General features: G+C 40.3%; 1 protein-coding gene across 5 annotated transcripts in view; it reads left to right on the forward strand.

Annotated features, from left to right (window-relative positions):
* BZW2 (basic leucine zipper and W2 domains 2) overlaps nucleotides 1-18,623 on the forward strand; it is a 61,980-nt gene extending 43,357 nt beyond the window's left edge. For 4 of the 5 annotated variants that reach the window (XM_055589911.1, XM_055589910.1, XM_055589913.1 and 1 more), the window contains exons 8-12: nucleotides 3,899-4,069; nucleotides 6,071-6,217; nucleotides 7,658-7,796; nucleotides 17,271-17,393; nucleotides 18,159-18,623. In XM_055589911.1, coding sequence (XP_055445886.1) covers nucleotides 3,899-4,069; nucleotides 6,071-6,217; nucleotides 7,658-7,796; nucleotides 17,271-17,393; nucleotides 18,159-18,187 — 609 coding nt within the window. In that variant the 3' untranslated portion in view covers nucleotides 18,188-18,623. Of the gene's footprint in view, nucleotides 1-3,898; nucleotides 4,070-6,070; nucleotides 6,218-7,657; nucleotides 7,797-11,393; nucleotides 11,475-17,270; nucleotides 17,394-18,158 lie in introns of those variants that run through there. The other variant, XR_008717654.1, reaches the window with a different exon arrangement.
* Nucleotides 18,624-19,344: the final 721 nt, after the last annotated feature.

Below are 19,344 nucleotides of genomic sequence, written 5' to 3' on the forward strand. Positions count from 1 at the left end.
TAGCTCTCTTGGAAGTCTTTAGAATTTTATAAAGAAGAAAAATTTAACTCTAGATTCTTGTTGATTTTTACCACTGACAATACTTTTCATTTTAGTGTGTATTTATTAAGTGTCTGCTTTGTGCCAGGCTCCAGCCTAGAAGTTGTAGAGTCAGTAGAGACAGGATAGAAAAGTTTCCTGCCTTTGTGGAACCCACTCATAGCAATGTAGGGTGTCTGGAAGTCACTGAAGACAAGTGAATAGGTTGTTGATGTCAGTGGACGTTCATATGCAAGAGTGTGTTCTTGTCCCTGAGCCTGTGGAGTAGCTGTATCTTAGCTCAGCAAGGCCACTGAGATCTACATGCCCTTTCTTTCTGGGACCCATGGTGAAGGAACAGCTCCGACCAGAGCCCTTCTGTCCTCATGTCAGAGGACAGGAATACAGGACACCAAAGTGAGCCCTTCTGGTGTTATAGAAGCTCGCCTTCTTTGGCCAGAAGAAGTCAGTGAGAAGTCTGTCAGTGGGGTAGGAAGATTTAATCCACTCATGGGCTACTTCTCCACCTGTGAAGACAGGTACAACAAGGAGGGACTTCACTGAACACTTGTTTAAAGGAGAGCTGGGTGAATTATTAGGAAAAAAGATATAGTCAATTACTACTTAACATAGAAGACTCAGTTATTTCTCTTTTTTAAACTTTTATTTTGTATTGAGATATAGCTAATTAACAGTGTTGTGATAGTTTAGGGTGAAAAGCAAAGGAATTCAGCCATACATATACATGTATCCATTCTCCCCCAAACGTCCCTCCCATTCAAGCTGCCACATAACACTAAGCAGAGTTCTGTGTGCGATACAAAGAGGTCCTTGTTGGTTATCCATTTTATTTTTTTTAATACCAATTTATTTTTTATTCATTCATCCTTACAATTTTATGCTTATTATCAGGTGTTTTACAAGGCACTGTATGTGAGTGTGGGTTAGGAGGTAAAAGTGAACCTTTCTTTCCTATATTAAACTTTTGAAAAAGCTATGCTCTTCTAACTTAAAGTATGGTTCCTTAAAGACGGAGAAGGCGATGGCACCCCACTCCAGTACTCTTGCCTGGAAAATCGCATGGATGGAGGAGCCTGGTAGGCTGCAGTCCATGTGGTCGTGAAGAGTCGGACACGACTGAGCAACTTCACTTTAACTTTTCACTTTCATGCGTTGGAGAAGGAAATGGGAACCCACTCCAGTGTTCTTGCCTGGAGAATCCCAGGGACGGGGGAGCCTGGTGGGCTGCCGTCAGTGGGGTCGCACAGAATCGGGCAGGACTGAAGCAACTTAGCAGCAGCAGCAAAGACACCAGTAATCACAGCTTGGTTAACTTGATTAGGTTACTTCATTAGGTTCGATGCACGATACTAGATGCTTGGGGCTGGTGCACTGGGACGACCCAGAGGGATGGAATGGGGAGGGAGGAGGGAGGAGGGTTCAGGATGGGGAACACATGTATACCTGTGGCGGATTCATTTTGATATTTGGCAAAACTGATACAGTTATGTAAAGTTTAAAAATAATTTAAAATTTAAAAAAACAAGTGTTTAATGTATTTCCTTTTTGAAAAACACATATCATTTAAGTGTTCTTACTAGGTTTCTTTGTTTAATGTATTTTGAGCATGAAAAGCTTAGGTAGCAGTTTCTACCAGAAACTCCGTGAGGACAGGGTGGCTATGTCTTAGACCATGCCTGCATGCTGTTTGCTGACTTACAAATGAATGAGGAACTAGAGTGTCAGTTCCACCATCTAGGAGGAAATTTTTGTTTCACTAAGCTGTTTAACAAAATGCCCTCTGCATTAGCACATTTGGGGGGGAAATAGCATATTCTCAAAGTTTAGCAATTACCTACTTCTGTAATACAGAAGCAAGAAAAATATATAGCAACTCCCAGAAGAGAGGAGATGGGAGACATCATTCTCCCATCAGTGGAAAAGGGAACAGTGATCAAGATATTGAGCTGAAGCTATTGAATAAAGTCAAACAAGCAACCTTTGTCTTTCTGGGGCTTATAGTTTATTGCAGGGGAACAGGCAATAAGCTGAATAATTAATTTAAATGTGTAGTATAATAAAAAGTGAAAAGTGCTCTGAGAGGAAAACCAAGTAGTGAAACAGTGAGGTGTGTCTGTGGTGTGGGAAGGCCTGTCATAAGGTAACGTGCATGAGGAAGCTAACTATCTAGATATATTCAGGACGAGTATTTCAGGCAAAGCCTTTGAGGCATGGCATGTTGGGAACAGCAAAAGAGAATTTAGTATATTACGTGTCATTCATAAGGATTATGGTTATAGTTCATAAAAGTAAAAAATCACTTTTGATGATGTATTACTCTGAACATAACTTTCGATCAGACTTTGCAGTCACATTCTTCCTAAATTGAATACAGAATGCTGGCACAAATAGTTACTGACTTTGGAGTCATGCAGCCTAATTAGTTGTTTAACCTTGTTGAGGTTCAGTTTATTTTTCTGTAGAACTTCTATTGTGTACAATTATTAGCATAATACCTCATATCTGGATTCATAGAAGAAAGTAAAAATTAGATTAGTCCCCTGCCCCCAGCAAATTCAGAAGACCTCTTGACAAATATCAATGACAGAACTTCAGTCAGTTTTGAAATGTTTGCTTAACATGGATGTATGTTTTAATGCTGCTCCCACCAACTCTGTTCTGACATTTTGAAACTCATGACTCAGCTCAGGCAGGTTATGGGATGATGGTACACAGAATATTGAAATTTGAATCATGACAGAAGCCATCTGGCTACGTCCCTATACTTGGTGGCAAACTCATTACAGATCTTTCTTCAGAGATTTTTACTGAAGCCCATACAGCCATTGGCCAATATATATATGCAAATCTAGCCATCATAAAAGTCTGGATCTATTTTGTAGACTCTTCAACAGTCTGAAAAATGTGAGAGCTTTGAAAACCGCCTTGCTTTCTTAGTTGAGTGCTGGGAGTCACACAGGATTAGAACATGACTAAGTGTTCCTAAGCCCCTGCCAAGCTGTATAAGGTGAAATGGAAATGAGGTAAAAATGTAAGAGCAGCCATGGTGTACTGCGCTTTTTAAAAATTTCCAAAAGAATTATGTAATGAATTAAAGAGCTGGTAGGGCAGGTCTAGATTAGATCTCACCATGAACTTAATTTAGAGCCACCATTATTAAGAGATACAGCAAAAATTCCCTGTAGTGAAGTCTCTCAGTCATGTCTGACTCTTAGCAACCCCATGGACTGCAGCCTACTAGGCTCCTCCATCCATGGGATTTTCCAGGCAAGAGTACTGGAGTGGGGTGCCATTGCCTTCTCGGAGCTATTTTAGACTAATAGCAGCATTTTCTCAGAATGTGAATTGAGGTCTATGAGATGATAATAGTCAATATTGGGTTTTTTTTAAATAGTATCTCAAATCATTTCAGCATTACTAAAACTGGTTTTTGTCTATTAACTCATACTTAAGTAAACAGTATGATTAATAATTTCCATTTTTCTTATTGGTTTAAAATAATCCCAGCCTTACTCAGTTATCACCTTATTTGTACTTAGTTTAGCAAACTTGGCTCTGTTTTTGCATATGTTACACTTCAATTAAAGTAAAAGAAAAAGTAAATAGTGGTTCCAAATGACTGAAACTAGTTTATGTGAGTTGATTAACATTTTTTATTCTTTGTCAAATTGCCTAATTTTGAAAGGTGTCTTAGCAAGTGCTTAAGAAATATACCTTGAGATGTATTCTTTTGAAAAATCAATCCTTATTCTTTTCTTCATGAAATAGTCTAAGTGCTACTTTAATATGAAAATGTTCTTTATGCTTTCAGAATGTGAATGGCTTATTGTATGACAGTCTCTCGTCTTTTCTCTCTCAGGAACTCTTCCCAGTTAACAGACAGAGTGTGGATCATTTCGCTAAATATTTCACTGACGCAGGTCTGAAGGAGCTTTCCGACTTCCTCCGAGTCCAGCAGTCCCTGGGCACCAGGAAGGAGCTGCAGAAGGAACTCCAGGAGCGTCTTTCTCAGGAATGCCCGATCAAGGAGGTGAGGACCATGGGCTCACTTCACTACAAAACCACAGGCAAGGGGCATATCCTAGACTGTGCAGTACATACTTTACCGCCCTTAAAGGAGACTGCCCTTCGTTCATTGCTATGAACTTGAGGTCCTTTTCATACCATATAAATGGGCTCAGTATCAAAAACATCCTCCAGGATGTTCAGAAAATAATGATTATTTCCATACAAATGACTTATTTACCAGGTCACTATGGTTGTCAAAATATTTCATCTGCCTAATAGATTCACTGTCAGCTGCTATCCACTAGCATTATACCTCAGTTTAAGGTGATTTTTCCCATTTTATTGCAGATTATATAATATGGTAAAGTATTAGCTTAATGTATGTAGATTTCAATTTTAAGACAAAAAAGGGGTGGTTTTGCATTCACGTCATGGATAAAGACCAGTTGGACCAGTGACTTGCTGGCTTCCACTCGCAATAACTGGGTATCTGCATAATGTAAATACTATATTTTTGTATAGCTATAGTTCTTGTGGCTATGACTGTATCTTTTTTTTTTTTTTAAGTCATACCTGAAGAAAACTTCCCATTTGAACTTTAAAAAAACTTTTATGTAATAATTCAAAAGTTGCATTAAGAGTCCTTTCCTTTTGCCACTTACCCTCAGGTCCCAAACCCTCACCACCCTGCTTGCTTAGAGCCTTGCAAGGTACTGTGTATGGTTTAAAATTTGAGATTTCAAGATGGTTTCTGGCCAGCAGGTGGAGGTGTTAGTCCTAAGTTTCATAGCATTAAGGCCAGCAATATATTCAGTAACCTTTATCCAAGCAAAAATCTTGAATGTGATTTTCCATGGTGAAAAAAAGCAAACTATAACGAACACTGTGATACTTTCAGGGATAGAGATGTCACATTTCTTTGCAGCTTTTCCCTGTCAGCTGGAGGACTGGGACTCCTCCATTCCTTCTTTTCTCGAAAGCTGCTTTACCCGCTGCAATCCAGGCTGTCAGGAAATAAACAGTATACTTTCATTTTAAAAAGGAAGGGAGAAAAGTAGTTGTACTGTTCACAAAGTGGTACATTAAGATGCGTTATGGTTTTTAATTACTTCTTAAGCCCTCCAGGTGGCGGTAGTAGTAAAGAATCCATCTGCCAAGGCAGGAGACTTAAGAGATGCAAGTTCAATCCCTGGGCCGGGAAGATCCTGTGGAGAAGGAAATGGCAACTCACTGCAGTATTCTTGCCTGTAGAATCCCCATGGACAGAGAAGCCTGGTGGGCTACAGTCCGTAGCGTACATGCATGCACTGAAGTCCTCAGCTCTATTTGGGATTTTATTTCAAAAGGAGAAAGATTTTTTTTTCAAACAAGTTTAATATAAAATACACTGTTAGGCAGAATTTATTCTGTATGATCAGGTTTTTAGGATACATTAGCACATTTAAAAGTAATTCTGAAGGGAAAATAGCCTGCTGAGTGTTGCAACATTGATATATACCATCTAAAAGAAGTCTTTGTACCTTACAGTTTATTTACATGAGGCATGAAGATATTCAAAAGTGATAATTAAAGAATAAATTGTAGTGAGTGCCTCATACCAACCCAAGATATTTTTCATCAAGAGGTTTTAAGTTGAGGATTGGAAGTAGACATTCACAGCTCTGTTGCTTTCTTCAAACCCCAGAAAGTCAGACTGGCTTAAATAATCCTTGCCCTGCTGGACTCAACAGGGGTCCTGCCTGTAAAAGACTAACCCTGAGAAACCAAGATTCGCTGTTATTTTCTATTACCCAGCAGCTCCTGGCCAGAGCTAAGCCTATTAATTTGGGGACTAAAAATAAATCCGCTCTGAGAACAAATCATTGTGTTCTCCTCTGCCTTGGAACTTGAGAGCATATGCCAGGAAGGGAGGGACTGAGCAGCGTATCTGTCTGCCCCAAACCTTTTACTGACTAAGCACAGAGAGAGGGGGATCTCCCCACCTGCCTGTTCCTCTTTTGACTCCTCTCTTCGTGAAATGTAGGTGGTTCTCTATGTTAAAGAAGAAATGAAAAGGAATGATCTTCCAGAAACAGCAGTCATTGGACTTCTGTGGACCTGTATAATGAACGCTGTGGAGTGGAACAAGAAGGAGGAACTCGTGGCGGAGCAGGCCCTCAAACACCTGAAGGTACAGGGTCCCAGCAAGGCTGTCTGGGCTGCAGGCCAGCTGCAGGTCTAACAGTGGGACAGATGGGTTCTAATCATAGTGCTCGCAGGTTCAGTCCAAACGTATATTTCCTAATGGTTTTCCTTTCAAATATGCCACCACCTAAAATGTTTGAGATGTAAGAGCTTGTGAAGTACCTGAGGATAAGTTCTTATTAAAAACAACATCAGAAAATCCACAGAATAGTCATATACTCAGTATTAGTTAAAGAGGAATACAGTCTGTTAGTTTTCCTTCTACCTGACAAAAATTCTTAAGGCATATTTTTTTTAAGTAAGCTACAAGTTGACGTTAGAATTTGAAAAGTGAGTGGTGGAAGAAATCAACTGATTGTATAAATTGTATATTTTTGTATGGGGATACATATGTGTTTGCTTTTATCATCCTCTCCCTGTAAAACTACTAAGAAACGTAGAAAACTTAGAACCTGCCTTCAGAGTTTACACTTGAATTGGGAAGCAAGCACCTACATAGTATAAACTTGGTAGGATGTAAATCAGATAACTCTTCAATATTTAGGAGAACAGAGCAGTGAGTATTCTATGCAGGGAAGGATCAAAGGAGGAGTTTGTGTTGAGCTCGGTAACTCTTGGAGAAAATAATAGCCAAACATCAACATCTAGGGGCTTCCCTGATGGCTCAGATGGTAGAGAATCTGCCTGCAATGCGGGAGACCTGGATTTGATCCCTGGTTTGGGAATATCCTCTGGAGAAGAGAATGGCAACCCACTTCAGTATTCTTGCCTGGAGAATTCTGTGGACAGAGGAGCCTGGCGGGCTACAATCAGTGGGGTCACAAAGAGTCAGACAGGACCGAAAGACACACACACACATCAAGAACGAGAAGCCAAGGTCGTTTAAGACAGAAGAGCAATATGAACAAAACCATAAAGATGTTTTGTGAGGGCATCTGGGAAGAGACCTCTACTCTTCCGGTGGCAGAGCCATAGTCCAGGAGTGGAGGAATCACAGCAGGCCTGGGAACCTTCAGAACTTAGGATCTCTGTCTCATTTTCACAATATCCATTAGACGAACACAGTAGCATGCAATTGTCTCTGACAGAGTCAGGAGTTCCTATTTGGTCTCTTTTAGCAGGTACAATGAGAGAAATCTGATATGATGCAGGGATAAAAAATTCATTTTGGTTGGACACAAAATTATAATAAAATAATCCTCAAAGTGGAAGTTTTCTAAGCAAATCTCCAGGCGGGTACAAAGAGAGAAATCTGATATGGTGCAGGGATGAAAAATTCATTCTGGTTGGACACAACATTATATAAGATAATCCTCAAAGTGGAAGTTTTCTAAGCAAATCTCCAGGTGACCACTGTGGTTCAAGTGGCATCAGCCCTATACCTCCCAACAAAAGTGAATGGTCTTCCTCCCCACTCCTCTTCCAGCAATACGCTCCACTCCTGGCTGTGTTCAGCTCCCAAGGCCAGTCAGAGCTGATCCTTCTGCAGAAGGTTCAGGAATACTGCTATGACAACATCCATTTCATGAAAGCCTTTCAGAAGATTGTGGTTCTCTTTTACAAAGGTATGTATCTGTGTTGTTCTGCCTCTATGTTTCCGTGTTTTGTTGAAGCTCTTTTTGGGCCACAGCAAGGGTAAATAGATGGGGAAACAGTGGAAACAGTGTCAGACTTTATTTTTTGGGCTCCAAAATCACTGCAGATGGTGACTGCAGCCATGAAATTAAAAGACGCTTACTCCTTGGAAGGAAAGTTATGACCAACCTAGATAGCATATTCAAAAGCAGAGACATTTCTTTGCCAACAAAGGTCCGTCTAGTCAAAGCTATGGTTTTTCCTGTGGTCATGTATGGATGTGAGAGTTGGACTGTGAAGAAGGCTGAGTGCTGAAGAATTGATGCTTTTGAACTGTGGGGTTGGAGAAGACTCTTGAGAGTCCCTTGGACTGCAAAGAGATCCAACCAGTCCATTCTGAAGGAGATCAGCCCTGGGATTTCTTTGGAAGGAATGATGCTAAAGCTGAAACTCCAGTACTTTGGCCACCTCATGCGAAGAGTTGACTCATTGGAAAAGACTCTGATGCTGGGAGGGATTGGGGGCAGGAGGAGAGGGGACGACAGAGGATGAGATGGCTGGATGGCATCACTGACTCGATGGACGTGAGTCTGGGTGAACTCCGGGAGTTGGTGATAGACAGGGAGGCCTGGCGTGCTGCGATTCACGGGGTCGCAAAGAGTCAGACACGACTGAGCGACTGATCTGATATGATCTGAAGGGATGCAGAGGGGGACATGGGTTTCTGCTCATCTCTGAATTTTAGTGAGGCAGCCACATTATGTAGAGAGAGAAGGTATTAATACAAACCCCATAGACGCCTGTGGCCCCAGGTCCCAGTCTGATTAGGCCCCTGTGCACTTCTCATTGATGGAAATGGCTAGAAGACTGGTGATGAACTTATAATTTTGGGAGGTGGGGAGGGGGGATGGTGAAAAAGACTGTAATTACTAAAAAGAAGGTCTGTGTTCGAATTGTAAGGATTAGTTCTAACAACAGTGATCACCAGAAGCATGTTCAAACCTTTCAGATACCATCAAGCTGGCTCTAAATTAGCTTTAAACTTTGTGTTTTAGTGATTTGGCTCAACCAGTCTCCTGTTTGCCCAGGAAATGACTATTTTTAGATTTTCACATTTACTGTCTGTTCATTGTGTTTATAAGGATTAGGTTGCCATGACAACTGGTACTGCCAGTTTATTAAAAAATGAATGCTCTAGGGTTTTAACTGATCTCAATGTCTATACCTATAGTATATTTTTAAAAAATGATCCTAGACTATTCTTTGGTATAGCTTTGTGTAGTTTTATGAGGAGGGAGGGGAGGGAGCATTTAAACAATGATACATTTTGAACATGATGAAATGTTTATTAGAAATTACTGCTATCTTAAATGGCATAACACAGAAGAAAACTAAAGTATAAACTAATGGACTTCCCTGGTGGCTCAGACGGTAAAGAATCCGCCTGCAGTGCAGGAAACCCAAGTTCAATCCCTGGGTCCGGTAGATCCCATGGAGAAGGGAATGGCAACCCACTCCAGTTTTCTTGCCTGGAAAATTCCAGGGATAGAGGAGCCTGGCAGGCTACAGTCCATGGCATCACAAAGAATCAGACACAACCAAGCGACTGACAGACACGCACACAACAAACACATAAATGAATACCAGTCACATGTTTCTTTTCTTTTTGATGCGTTCTTAAATTTGTCTGTTTTGAATGACAGTTTGGAATGTAAAAATTTTACATCACTGGTTGCTAGCTATTTGGGAAAAAACGCGTGATCGCATTGCACAGAGTTTTAATTGGCTCTCCCGATTCTTCAGATGCATTCGTCTTGCCCACAAGCGTGTGGGTGATATTTTTGCTTTCTCAGCACTAAGGCATTCGGCACAATTTTTTGTGTCAGTGGGTCACTGTGATGACTGCAGAGTCCCATTCGAAGTTCAGTAAAAGGTGTTTTTGTTTTTTGGTGGGGGGTGGGGGCCAGGTCTGTCTTAGACTTGCTTGGATATGGTTGTGAGATAACAATGTCCTAAAACTAGGGCTTACATGATACCCCAGGTCATGAGATAGCTATGTCTTAATGCTAGGCAACCCATCAGAACCAGACCTGCAGGTCCCATGGCAACATACCTGTGGTGCCCAGTGCCCAAGACAAACTACTTATTAATCAGTACAGGCTTTTAGGTGGCATATTAACTATTAACGTCCTATTCTTCAGATTTCTCTTTTTAACTGTTAATGAATATCAGCATCCTTCCGCATTACACTTTTTATAACAACCACTAACAGCTAGCAAAACTGGCGGCTTGAGTTATTTCCTATTCTTCAGCCCCAAACGCTAAGGAACAGTGGCCTGGAATTATATCCAAGAAATGGGCACCAAGAAGTACAAAGAAGAGGCATTAGCTGTTCCTTAGGCCGTAGATTCAGAGAAGGCAATGGCAACCCACTCCAGTACTCTTGCCTGGAAAATCCCATGGACAGAGGGGCCTGGTGGGCTGCAGTCCATGGGGTCGCTAGGAGTCGGACATGACTGAGCGACTTCACTTTCACTTTCCACTTTCATGCATTGGAGAAGGAAATGCCAACCCACTCCAGTGTTCTTGCCTGGAGAATCCCAGGGACGGGGGAGCCTGGTGGGCGGCCGTCTATGGGGTCGCACAGAGTCGGACACGACTGAAGCGACTTAGCAGCAGCAGCAGCAGGCCGTAGATTAACTAGGTGGTCAGCTTTTAAATAGATTGTTTCTGTTAGTGCAGTCCGTGGTGAGTATGAGCAGGCCCAAGGGAACATACGAAGGTAAGTGTCAGCATCAGTCGTATTCTGGCCTAGCTGTTTTTGGAAATGAAGTCAGGAAACTTGCAAATAGAAACCTAAACTATATTTTACTGAGAAGTTAAAACTGAATATCATTTTCTAAGTAACTTCACAATTTTCCACAAAATTATACATATGGGCTGTTTTTCTGAATAAAATAATTGCATTTCTTTCTCTTGAGAACATGGAATCCCTGAGGAATGGTTGTTCTTTATGACTGTTAAGAGAGTTACTGTGTTTACCTTCCTTTTTATAGTAGTTTTTACCTTTGCCTTATTTCATTCAGCAAACACTTGTGCACCAGTAGACAAATACTTCCTCTGTCTTTCTATGGATTTGGATGTTCTTGTCCTGTGTTTCATATGCCTAGGAAGACTTGAGGACTGTGTTTGTTAAAACACTCCTTTTCCAGTGCCTATGTGCGTGTGAATCACCTGGGGAGCTTGTTAAAACAGATTCCCCAAGGATTCTGATTCAGTGGGTCCAGCCTTGGGCCCTCAGATTTCCCTTTTAACAAATTTCCAGGTGATGCTGTGACTGTTGGTCTCAGATCACTGATTGATCTAAAGGATGTTTATTGAATGCCAGAAGTGACAAATCCCATGAACTATAGTAACATGGTTAAGATTATGCTTAACCATTCATTCCATATACACATATACATTTTACAAATATCAAATAGTGTTTTGTCTGCTTCTTTTATCTAGTGATGGGAAGCCCTTTACATTTTGCTTTAAAGCCAGTTTTCAAAAATGTAATGGAAATCATTTCTCCTTTCCCATTTTAGAAGTCGCTCAGTAAGTGTCCGACTCTTCATGACCCCATGGACTGCAGCCTACCAGGCTCCTCCGCCCATGGGATTTTCCAGGCAAGAGTACTGGAGTGGGTTGCCATTGCCTTCTCTGAGTATCTCTATTACATACACTCATCTTCCTGTATTGCTAGAACTTGAGGATAACAGAAACTGTGGGATATGACTCCCTATGTCCCCTCTGAAAACCTAATTGCTTAAAAGAATGCCATTATTAAAATTTTTATTTTTATATATTTTATTGAAAAAAAATAGTGGAATGAAAGTGAATAAACTTTGAGTAATGCTTTGCAGCAATGAAAGGAGAAAGTGGTGATTGGTCACTTACTGAAGACTTACATTTTGTACTAGAATCTAGATTTTTACATTTCTAAGGCAGTAAGGAAAATAGTAAGTCCGTCACTACTTTTCTAATATTGCATTATTCACTTTCTAAAATAAATTTCTTTCTTCCTAAAGCTAGGTACTGTATTCTCAGCATGTAGGTTTGGAAAAATATAAAACTACCGCCTCAAGTACTATTAGTATCTCTATTATGGGTTTTATTGTTTGTGGATATATCTTAGGTTAAATTCTGTTCCTCACACACATTTTTCTAAAAGAAGCTTCTTATTCTAAAAGATTTTTGACCTCCTCACATATAGTCCCAGCTTTCTTAGGGTAAATTATGTTTGACTCACGTTCCTATACGACACTGCTCATAAAAAGTACTGAATTTTATGTTTCAAGTGACATCGTTTTCAACTTAACTATTTAAATAACTGACATCACTTAACAGGTTGCAGTTGTCATAACACTCTTAGGATATTGTCTCTTTGATCCTCATGAAAACCCAAGTTTTGAACTAAAATTCTACACATTGAGACATATTTAGTTTTTCTCATCAGGTTATTTATTATACATGTACTGAGTGCAAACTAGCTGCCAAGTCTTATGTTAAATGCTGGAAATGAGATGAACAAAATAGTCCCTGACTGCCCGGATTTCAGAGTATAGAAAAAATCCAAAATTATAATCACAATGTGTGTGTGTATTCATTCACTCAGTCGTGTCTGATTCTTTGAGACGCCATGGGCTGTAGCCTGGCAGGCTCCACTGCCTGCGGTATTTTCTAGGCAAGAATACTGCAGTGGGCTGCCATTTCCCTCTCCTATAATCACCATATCAGTGGCTAAAATAAGGCTGGTACCAATAAATGATGATGAAAAGTGGAAGGATAACAGTGGAGGGGCCCCTAACTCAGAACTGAAGCTAACTTGGTGAAGGAAAAGGGAAGGCTCTCAAGGGACCAGAGTATTTTCCCAGAGGTGATGAAGAAGTTGGCCACATAGAAGGGAGAGAAACGCACTGTAATATGAGGGGCCTTAGTGCAACTGTGGAAAGTCTCCTTTCTTACTGTACTTTTACTGATCGTCTGTATTCCTAGTAGGTAGCTGGGGGAGATCCCAACACTTTGTCATCTCCATCTCCCGGTTATAATGAACTCTTCTCCCTACTTTTCCTTAGCGGAAAACACAAGTTCTCTCTCTCCTACATTTGTCAAGGAGCTCCTTCCATTTGTGATTAGATTTTTTCCTACACAAAAGTTAACTTTCTTTTTGATATTCACACTTGGCCTCAAAGTTGCCCTGTGTCATTGCTTCTGTCCCTTCTTTATCATTTATTTCCCTAGAAATTTGGTCTTGCAGCAGGTGTTTATTATTAAATTCTTCCACGAGCTCAGCTCTGCACAAAGTTGGTCTGCTTTTTCAGTAGATGATATATCCAGTAAGTTTTACCAGTCATGTACAGTCCTTTTCACAAGCACAGTCACCAACAAGGATTCTAGTACTTGCACGGTCTCTTTTGGCCTCTCTGGGGCAATCAAACGCAGGAGTGAGCTCTCAACCTTCATAAGGAAGACACGAGACAGTGTCACTAAGCTACACTCTGTCACCTTTGCAACCTGTACATTGTATCATAACACGATTCATTATGTGAGAAGAAAAAATAGAATTTCCCTTTAATTCTATATTTTATTTTATAACATTAACAGTAGTAGTTTTTCAGTTCAGTTCAGTCGCTCAGTCGTGTCTGACTCTTGGCAACCCCATGGACTGCAGCACACCAGGCCTCCCTGTCCATCACCAACTCATGGAGTTCACTCAAACTCATGTCCATCGAGTCAGTGATGCCATCCAGCCATCTCATCCTCTGTCATCCCCTTCTCCTTCTGCCCCCAATCCCTCCCAGCCTCAGGGTCTTTTCCAATGAACACCCAGGACTGGTCTCCTTTAGGATGGACTGGTTAGATCTCCTTGCAGTCCAAGGGACTCTCAAGAGGTTCTCCAACCCCACAGTTCAAAAGCATCAATTCTTCGGCGCTCAGCTTTCTTCACAGTCCAACTCTCACATCCATACATGACCACAGGAAAAACCACAGCCTTGACTAAACAAACCTTTGTTGGCAAAGTAATATCTCTGCTTTTAAATATGCTATCTAGGTTGGTCATAACTTTCCTTCCAAGGAGTAAGCGTCTTTTAATTTCATGGCTGCAGTCACCATCTGCAGTGATTTTGGAGCCCAAAAAAATAAAGTCTGACACTGTTTCCACTGTTTCCCCATCTATTTCCCATGACGTGATGGGACTAGATGCCATGATCTTCGTTTTCTGAATGTTGAGCTTTAAGCCAACTTTTTCACTCTCCTCTTTCACTTTCATCAAGAGGCTTTTTAGTTCCTCTTCACTTTCTGCCATAAGGGTGGTGTTATCTGCAATTCTGAGGTTATTTGATATTTCTCCCGGTAATCTTGATTCCAGCTTGTGCTTCTTCCAGCCCAGCGTTTCTCATGATGTACTCTGCATATAAGTTAAATAAGCAGGGTGACAATATACAGCCTTGACGTACTCCTTTTCCTATTTGGAACCAGTCTGTTGTTCCATGTCCGGTTCTAACTGTTGCTTCCTGACCTGCATATAGGTTTCTCAAGAGGCAGGTCAGGTGGTCTGGTATTCCTATCTCTTTCAGAATTTTCCACAGTTTATTGTGATCCACACAGTCAAAGGCTTTGGCACAGTCAATAAAGCAGAAATAGATGTTTTTCTGGAACTCTCTTGCTTTTTCCATGATCCAGCGGATGTTGGCAATTTGATCTCTGGTTCCTCTGCCTTTTCTAAAACCAGCTTGAACATCTGGAAGTTTATGGTTCACATATTGCTGAAGCCTGGCTTGGAGAATTTTGAGCGTGACTTTACTAGTGTGTGAGATGAATGCAATTGTGCGGTAGTTTGAGCATTCTTTGGCATTGCCTTTCTTTGGGATTGGAATGAAAACTGACCTTTTCCAGTCCTGTGGCCACTGCTGAGTTGTCCAAATTTGCTGACATATTGAGTGCAGCACTTTCACAGCATCATCTTTCAGGATTTGAAAGAGCTCAACTGGAATTCCATCACCTCCACTAGCTTTGTTCATAGTGATGTTTTCTAAGGCTCACTTGGCTTCACATTCCAGGATGTCTGGCTCTAGGTGAGTGATCACACCCTCGTGATTATCTGGGTCGTGAAGATCTTTTTTGTACAGTTCTTCTGTGTATTCTTGCCACTGTTCTTAATATCTTCTGCTTCTGTTAGGTCTAACTCAATGAAACTAAACCATGCCGTATGGGGCCACCCAAGACAGGAGGATCATGGTGGAGAAGTCTGACAGAATGTGGTCCACTGGAGAAGGGAATGGCAAGCCACTTCAGTATTCTTGCCTTGAGAACCCCATAAACAGTAGTTGTTAGTACATGCATATAGTTTGTAAACCAAAAAATATACATATATTGGGAGTGTATGTGCTCAAAATTGTCTTGCTGATAGGAGAACATGATGAAAACAGTTTGGAAGTTACTAGTATAAATCACAGGCATGTTAAAGATGTCATAAAAACAAATTCTATAAAAAGGACTTTTAAAATGCATGTTTGAGATAATTAGTGTTCCTGGAAATTTTCTGCAAAGCGTTCTTACCCAGTAATAAATCACTTCCTCGAGCTGTGAACCATCTTCTTCCTATGGCTATGAAAACTGTGCTTTGATGGCCAGAGCTAGGAAAGTTCTTTCATCATTGTGAGTGGAGAGTGCAGAGCTGGAAACATGAGAAATTCAAAGACTAGAAGCTTATTCCTTAGGACTCTTAATTATAATTTCTAAGTCTAGTCCTTATAAATGAATAAACCCAGATTTCTATCTTCCTTTGCAAAACGTAGTGTATTTAATGATCAAAATAAAAAATAAAACACACTTTTATATTTTCTAAAACCAATCATGTGCATTTTTAGTCAATTTAATCTCTTCAATTGAATCTGAGAGCCAGTTATTAATTTTAAAAAACAAGACTTTTGTTATGAAAAGATCAGTGATATTATGAATGAAAACAATATCAAATCATTTCTCTTGTTTTTGTAAGTTAAAGGTATATTTTAACTACAAAAACATCGTTAGAATGATTTATCAGCATTTGCAATGGCTTACGTATATGCTTTCTATTTCATTTCACACTCCAAAACCCCAAAAGACAACCCATTACAACATTGGCAAAGTATGTAGGCTATTGTTTCCACATTCCCCTTTCTATTCTTAACATTAACTATTCTGAATTAATGATAACTTGAGGGTATCAAGGTATATTTGTGGAATTTAGAGTTTTAGGTAGTAGATATTTAATAGATACGGAGAAGGCAATGGCACCCCACTCCAGTACTCTTGCCTGGAAAATCCCATGGACGGAGGAGCCTGGTGGGCTGCAGTCCATGGGGTCGCAAAGAGTCAGACACAACTGAGCGACTTCACTTTCACTTTTCACTTTCCTGCATTGGAGAAGGAAATGGCAAGCCACTCCAGTGTTCTTGCCTAGAGAATCCCAGGATGGGGTAGCCTGGTGGGCTGCCGTCTATGGGGTCGCACAGAGTCGGACACGACTGACGCGACTTAGCAGCAGCAGCATTTAATAGATAATACTTTCTCTTAAAAGCCTGTAGGAAGTCTGTCTAACACGTCTTTCTCTCTGAATAGTGTTTAAGGAAACTCATGTGATTTAGATATTGTGGGAAAATAAATTTAGGACAGCGATAGAATGATGTAGAACTTTGGATTCTGTGTATATTGGTCCCATGGTATACCCAGGAAGCTCATCTTTATATTTAATCATTAATATTATCATTATTGCATTCTATCTACAATATATTTTTTTTCGTTTGCCCTTTTTTTCTCCTAAAGTAAATCCCCTTAAAAGACCAGTCATTTGAGGTCGCTGCTTAATCAAGATGTGTTTGAAACTGGCAGGACAAAGGGTATTCTGAAATGCTAGAATTGCTGATTCATTGGCAAAATAACCCAGTTTCCTCCCAGCAAATTAACACTCTTAAGATTTCCAAGTCCCAGCCTCACCATCATCACTAAAGTACTGACGGTCCTATCTACTGGGCTTCCCCAATGGCTCAGAAGTAAAGATCCCACCTGCCAAGGCAGGAGACAAGGCTTCCATCCTTGGGTCAGGAAGGTCCCCTGGAGAAGGGAATGGCAACCCACTACAGAATTCTTGCCTGGGAAATCCCATGAACAGAAAAGCCTACAGTCTGTGGGGTCACAAAAGAGTTTGACACCACTGAGCAACTAAACATCACCACCCGAACTGCCAACATACACAGGGCACTGTGCTATGTGGAAACAAGCTTGGTTCTTGTCTTCTGATAAGTTTCAATATGCGTTTCTTGTATAACAGAATTTTAATATTTGAAGTGATTGCTTTCTATTAAACTGTAACACATGAACTTGCTTTACAAACATGATATGTATGTAATAACTTTGAAATGTTTGATTTGAAATTGCAGCTGATGTGCTGAGTGAAGAAGCGATATTGAAGTGGTACAAAGAAGCACATGTTGCCAAAGGCAAAAGTGTTTTCCTTGACCAGATGAAGAAATTTGTGGAGTGGTTACAAAACGCAGAAGAAGGTATGATTGTATTTAACAGCCCTGGTGGCCATTTAGCAGATCCTTTCTCACTGTAATTCAAAATAGCCCCTCCCTCCACAGATTCTTTTTTTATTTTTGGCTTTGTAAAACTGAAGTTCTGAGCCTTCATTTCTGAATCAACGCAATGAACATATCTGCATGATAAACAAAACAAAATCTCTTAAATTATCCCTGCTGCTGCTGCTAAGTCGCGTCAGTCGTGTCCGACTCTGTGACCCCAGAGATGGCAGCCCACCAGGCTCCCCCATCCCTGGAATTCTCCAGGCAAGAACACTGGAGTGGGTTGCCATTTTCTTCTCCAATGCATGAAATTATCCCTAGTGGAGGACAAAGAGGAAGAAATAATCAGATGTGAAAGGAAAAAAATAACTACATTTATGGGATTATATCAATTTTTTATAGCGCCTTTACTGGTTTACGTGCTTAAAGTGGGAATACAAGTTGGAAGAGCAATAATGATGAGACTTAATCCAACTAGGCATGAGAAGCTGATGATCCAGAAACATACAAGTAGTTATAGTCACCAGTAATATTTCTGAGTATGTTGCCTTTTTAGAAAGTCAATTTCATTTAAAAATCGAAAAGTTTGCTGTCTGCCCCGTCTATGACTCTCTTAGTCAATGGACACCCAGGCAAAAATGTCTTTTTATAGAGGACAGGGAGATAAGAGTAGAAACTATTTCCTGATCTTGTTTAACAGTCTCAGAAGAAAACGACCTGACTTGTCTCTCTTTTCTCTCCTAGAATCTGAATCTGAAGGTGAAGAGAATTAGGTGGCTCCAGAAGCACAATACCCAGGTCACCACACAAGACTTCTATGGGAATGCTGAGCCATTTGAGAAGAGAAATTTGGCTTCCGTTTTCACAAAGGAAAAAAAAAAAAAAAATAGGATAGGCTTCCCTTTTGCCAAGGGGGAAATGGTTTTTTGTTTTGTTTTGTTTTTAAATGGAGCCCTGAGGCATCAGCGATTATACTTGGGACTCTACCTCTCACTCACTATTTGTTAACTTAAAGCCATTCAACAGGGAGTCCAGTAGGTATCTGAGGCGAAATACTCCACAGACTCCCCTTTTTTTAGCTGTATTTTTCAGGTACTGTGTGGTGAACGCCCCACTGGTGTCTGTTACAGGGCCACTTTGGTAGTTGTGTATCTGCTCGTGTATGTGATTTGACAAACCAGTTTTTTAAAATAAATGGCTTTTTAAAAATCTGGGCTTATATTTTCAACGCTTTTATTTCTTTACTGTCCTGACTTCTGTACAGATGACATTTCAGTGTCAGGCTTTCTTTCCCATCCAAAATGCTGAATGGTTCTTGTCGATCAAAGCACTTCTACTCCTTGTATCATTGGCGAATATATTTCGGTTATCTTTGTAGTGTAATAGAAATCCACCCAAAAGTATAGGCACACTAGCACCAATACCATGAATTGATAATAATAATATTATCTGTGTGTGAGGATGTCATTTTCATTATGCAGGAAATAAAAAGGACAAGAATAACTATACCCAAGAATGATTAGAAGTCATAGGATAAAGAGCTTTACAGCCCCTTGAAGTGACTAGCGTACCCCAGGGGGCGCTTATATATTCTTTCCTAAGATTGTTCTGGAAAATGCTCCTCTTTCATCTGGCTTTTCCTTTCAGTCTGCATCTTATTTCTTCCAGTCCATTAGTTCATGGCAAGCCTCCATCTGCCCTCCTTCTACCTATCTAAAAATAAGAATTATGAAGTTAAATGGTATTCACATCATAGAGTGCATATTCAATGTGTTTATTTGAAATGAAAAAAATGAATAATTTTTATTGAAAGCAAACTTGGCAAACTAATTTGACAAGTCCTGACTGCCAATTAGTATACATGGCAGGCACACTCTGCAAGTTAAATCTTCATCTCTGATGTTTTGACAGATACAGTTAAAGATTAAAA

The sequence above is a fragment of the Bubalus kerabau genome, chromosome 8 (genome assembly GCF_029407905.1).
Source record: "Bubalus kerabau isolate K-KA32 ecotype Philippines breed swamp buffalo chromosome 8, PCC_UOA_SB_1v2, whole genome shotgun sequence".
NCBI lineage: Eukaryota > Metazoa > Chordata > Mammalia > Artiodactyla > Bovidae > Bubalus > Bubalus kerabau.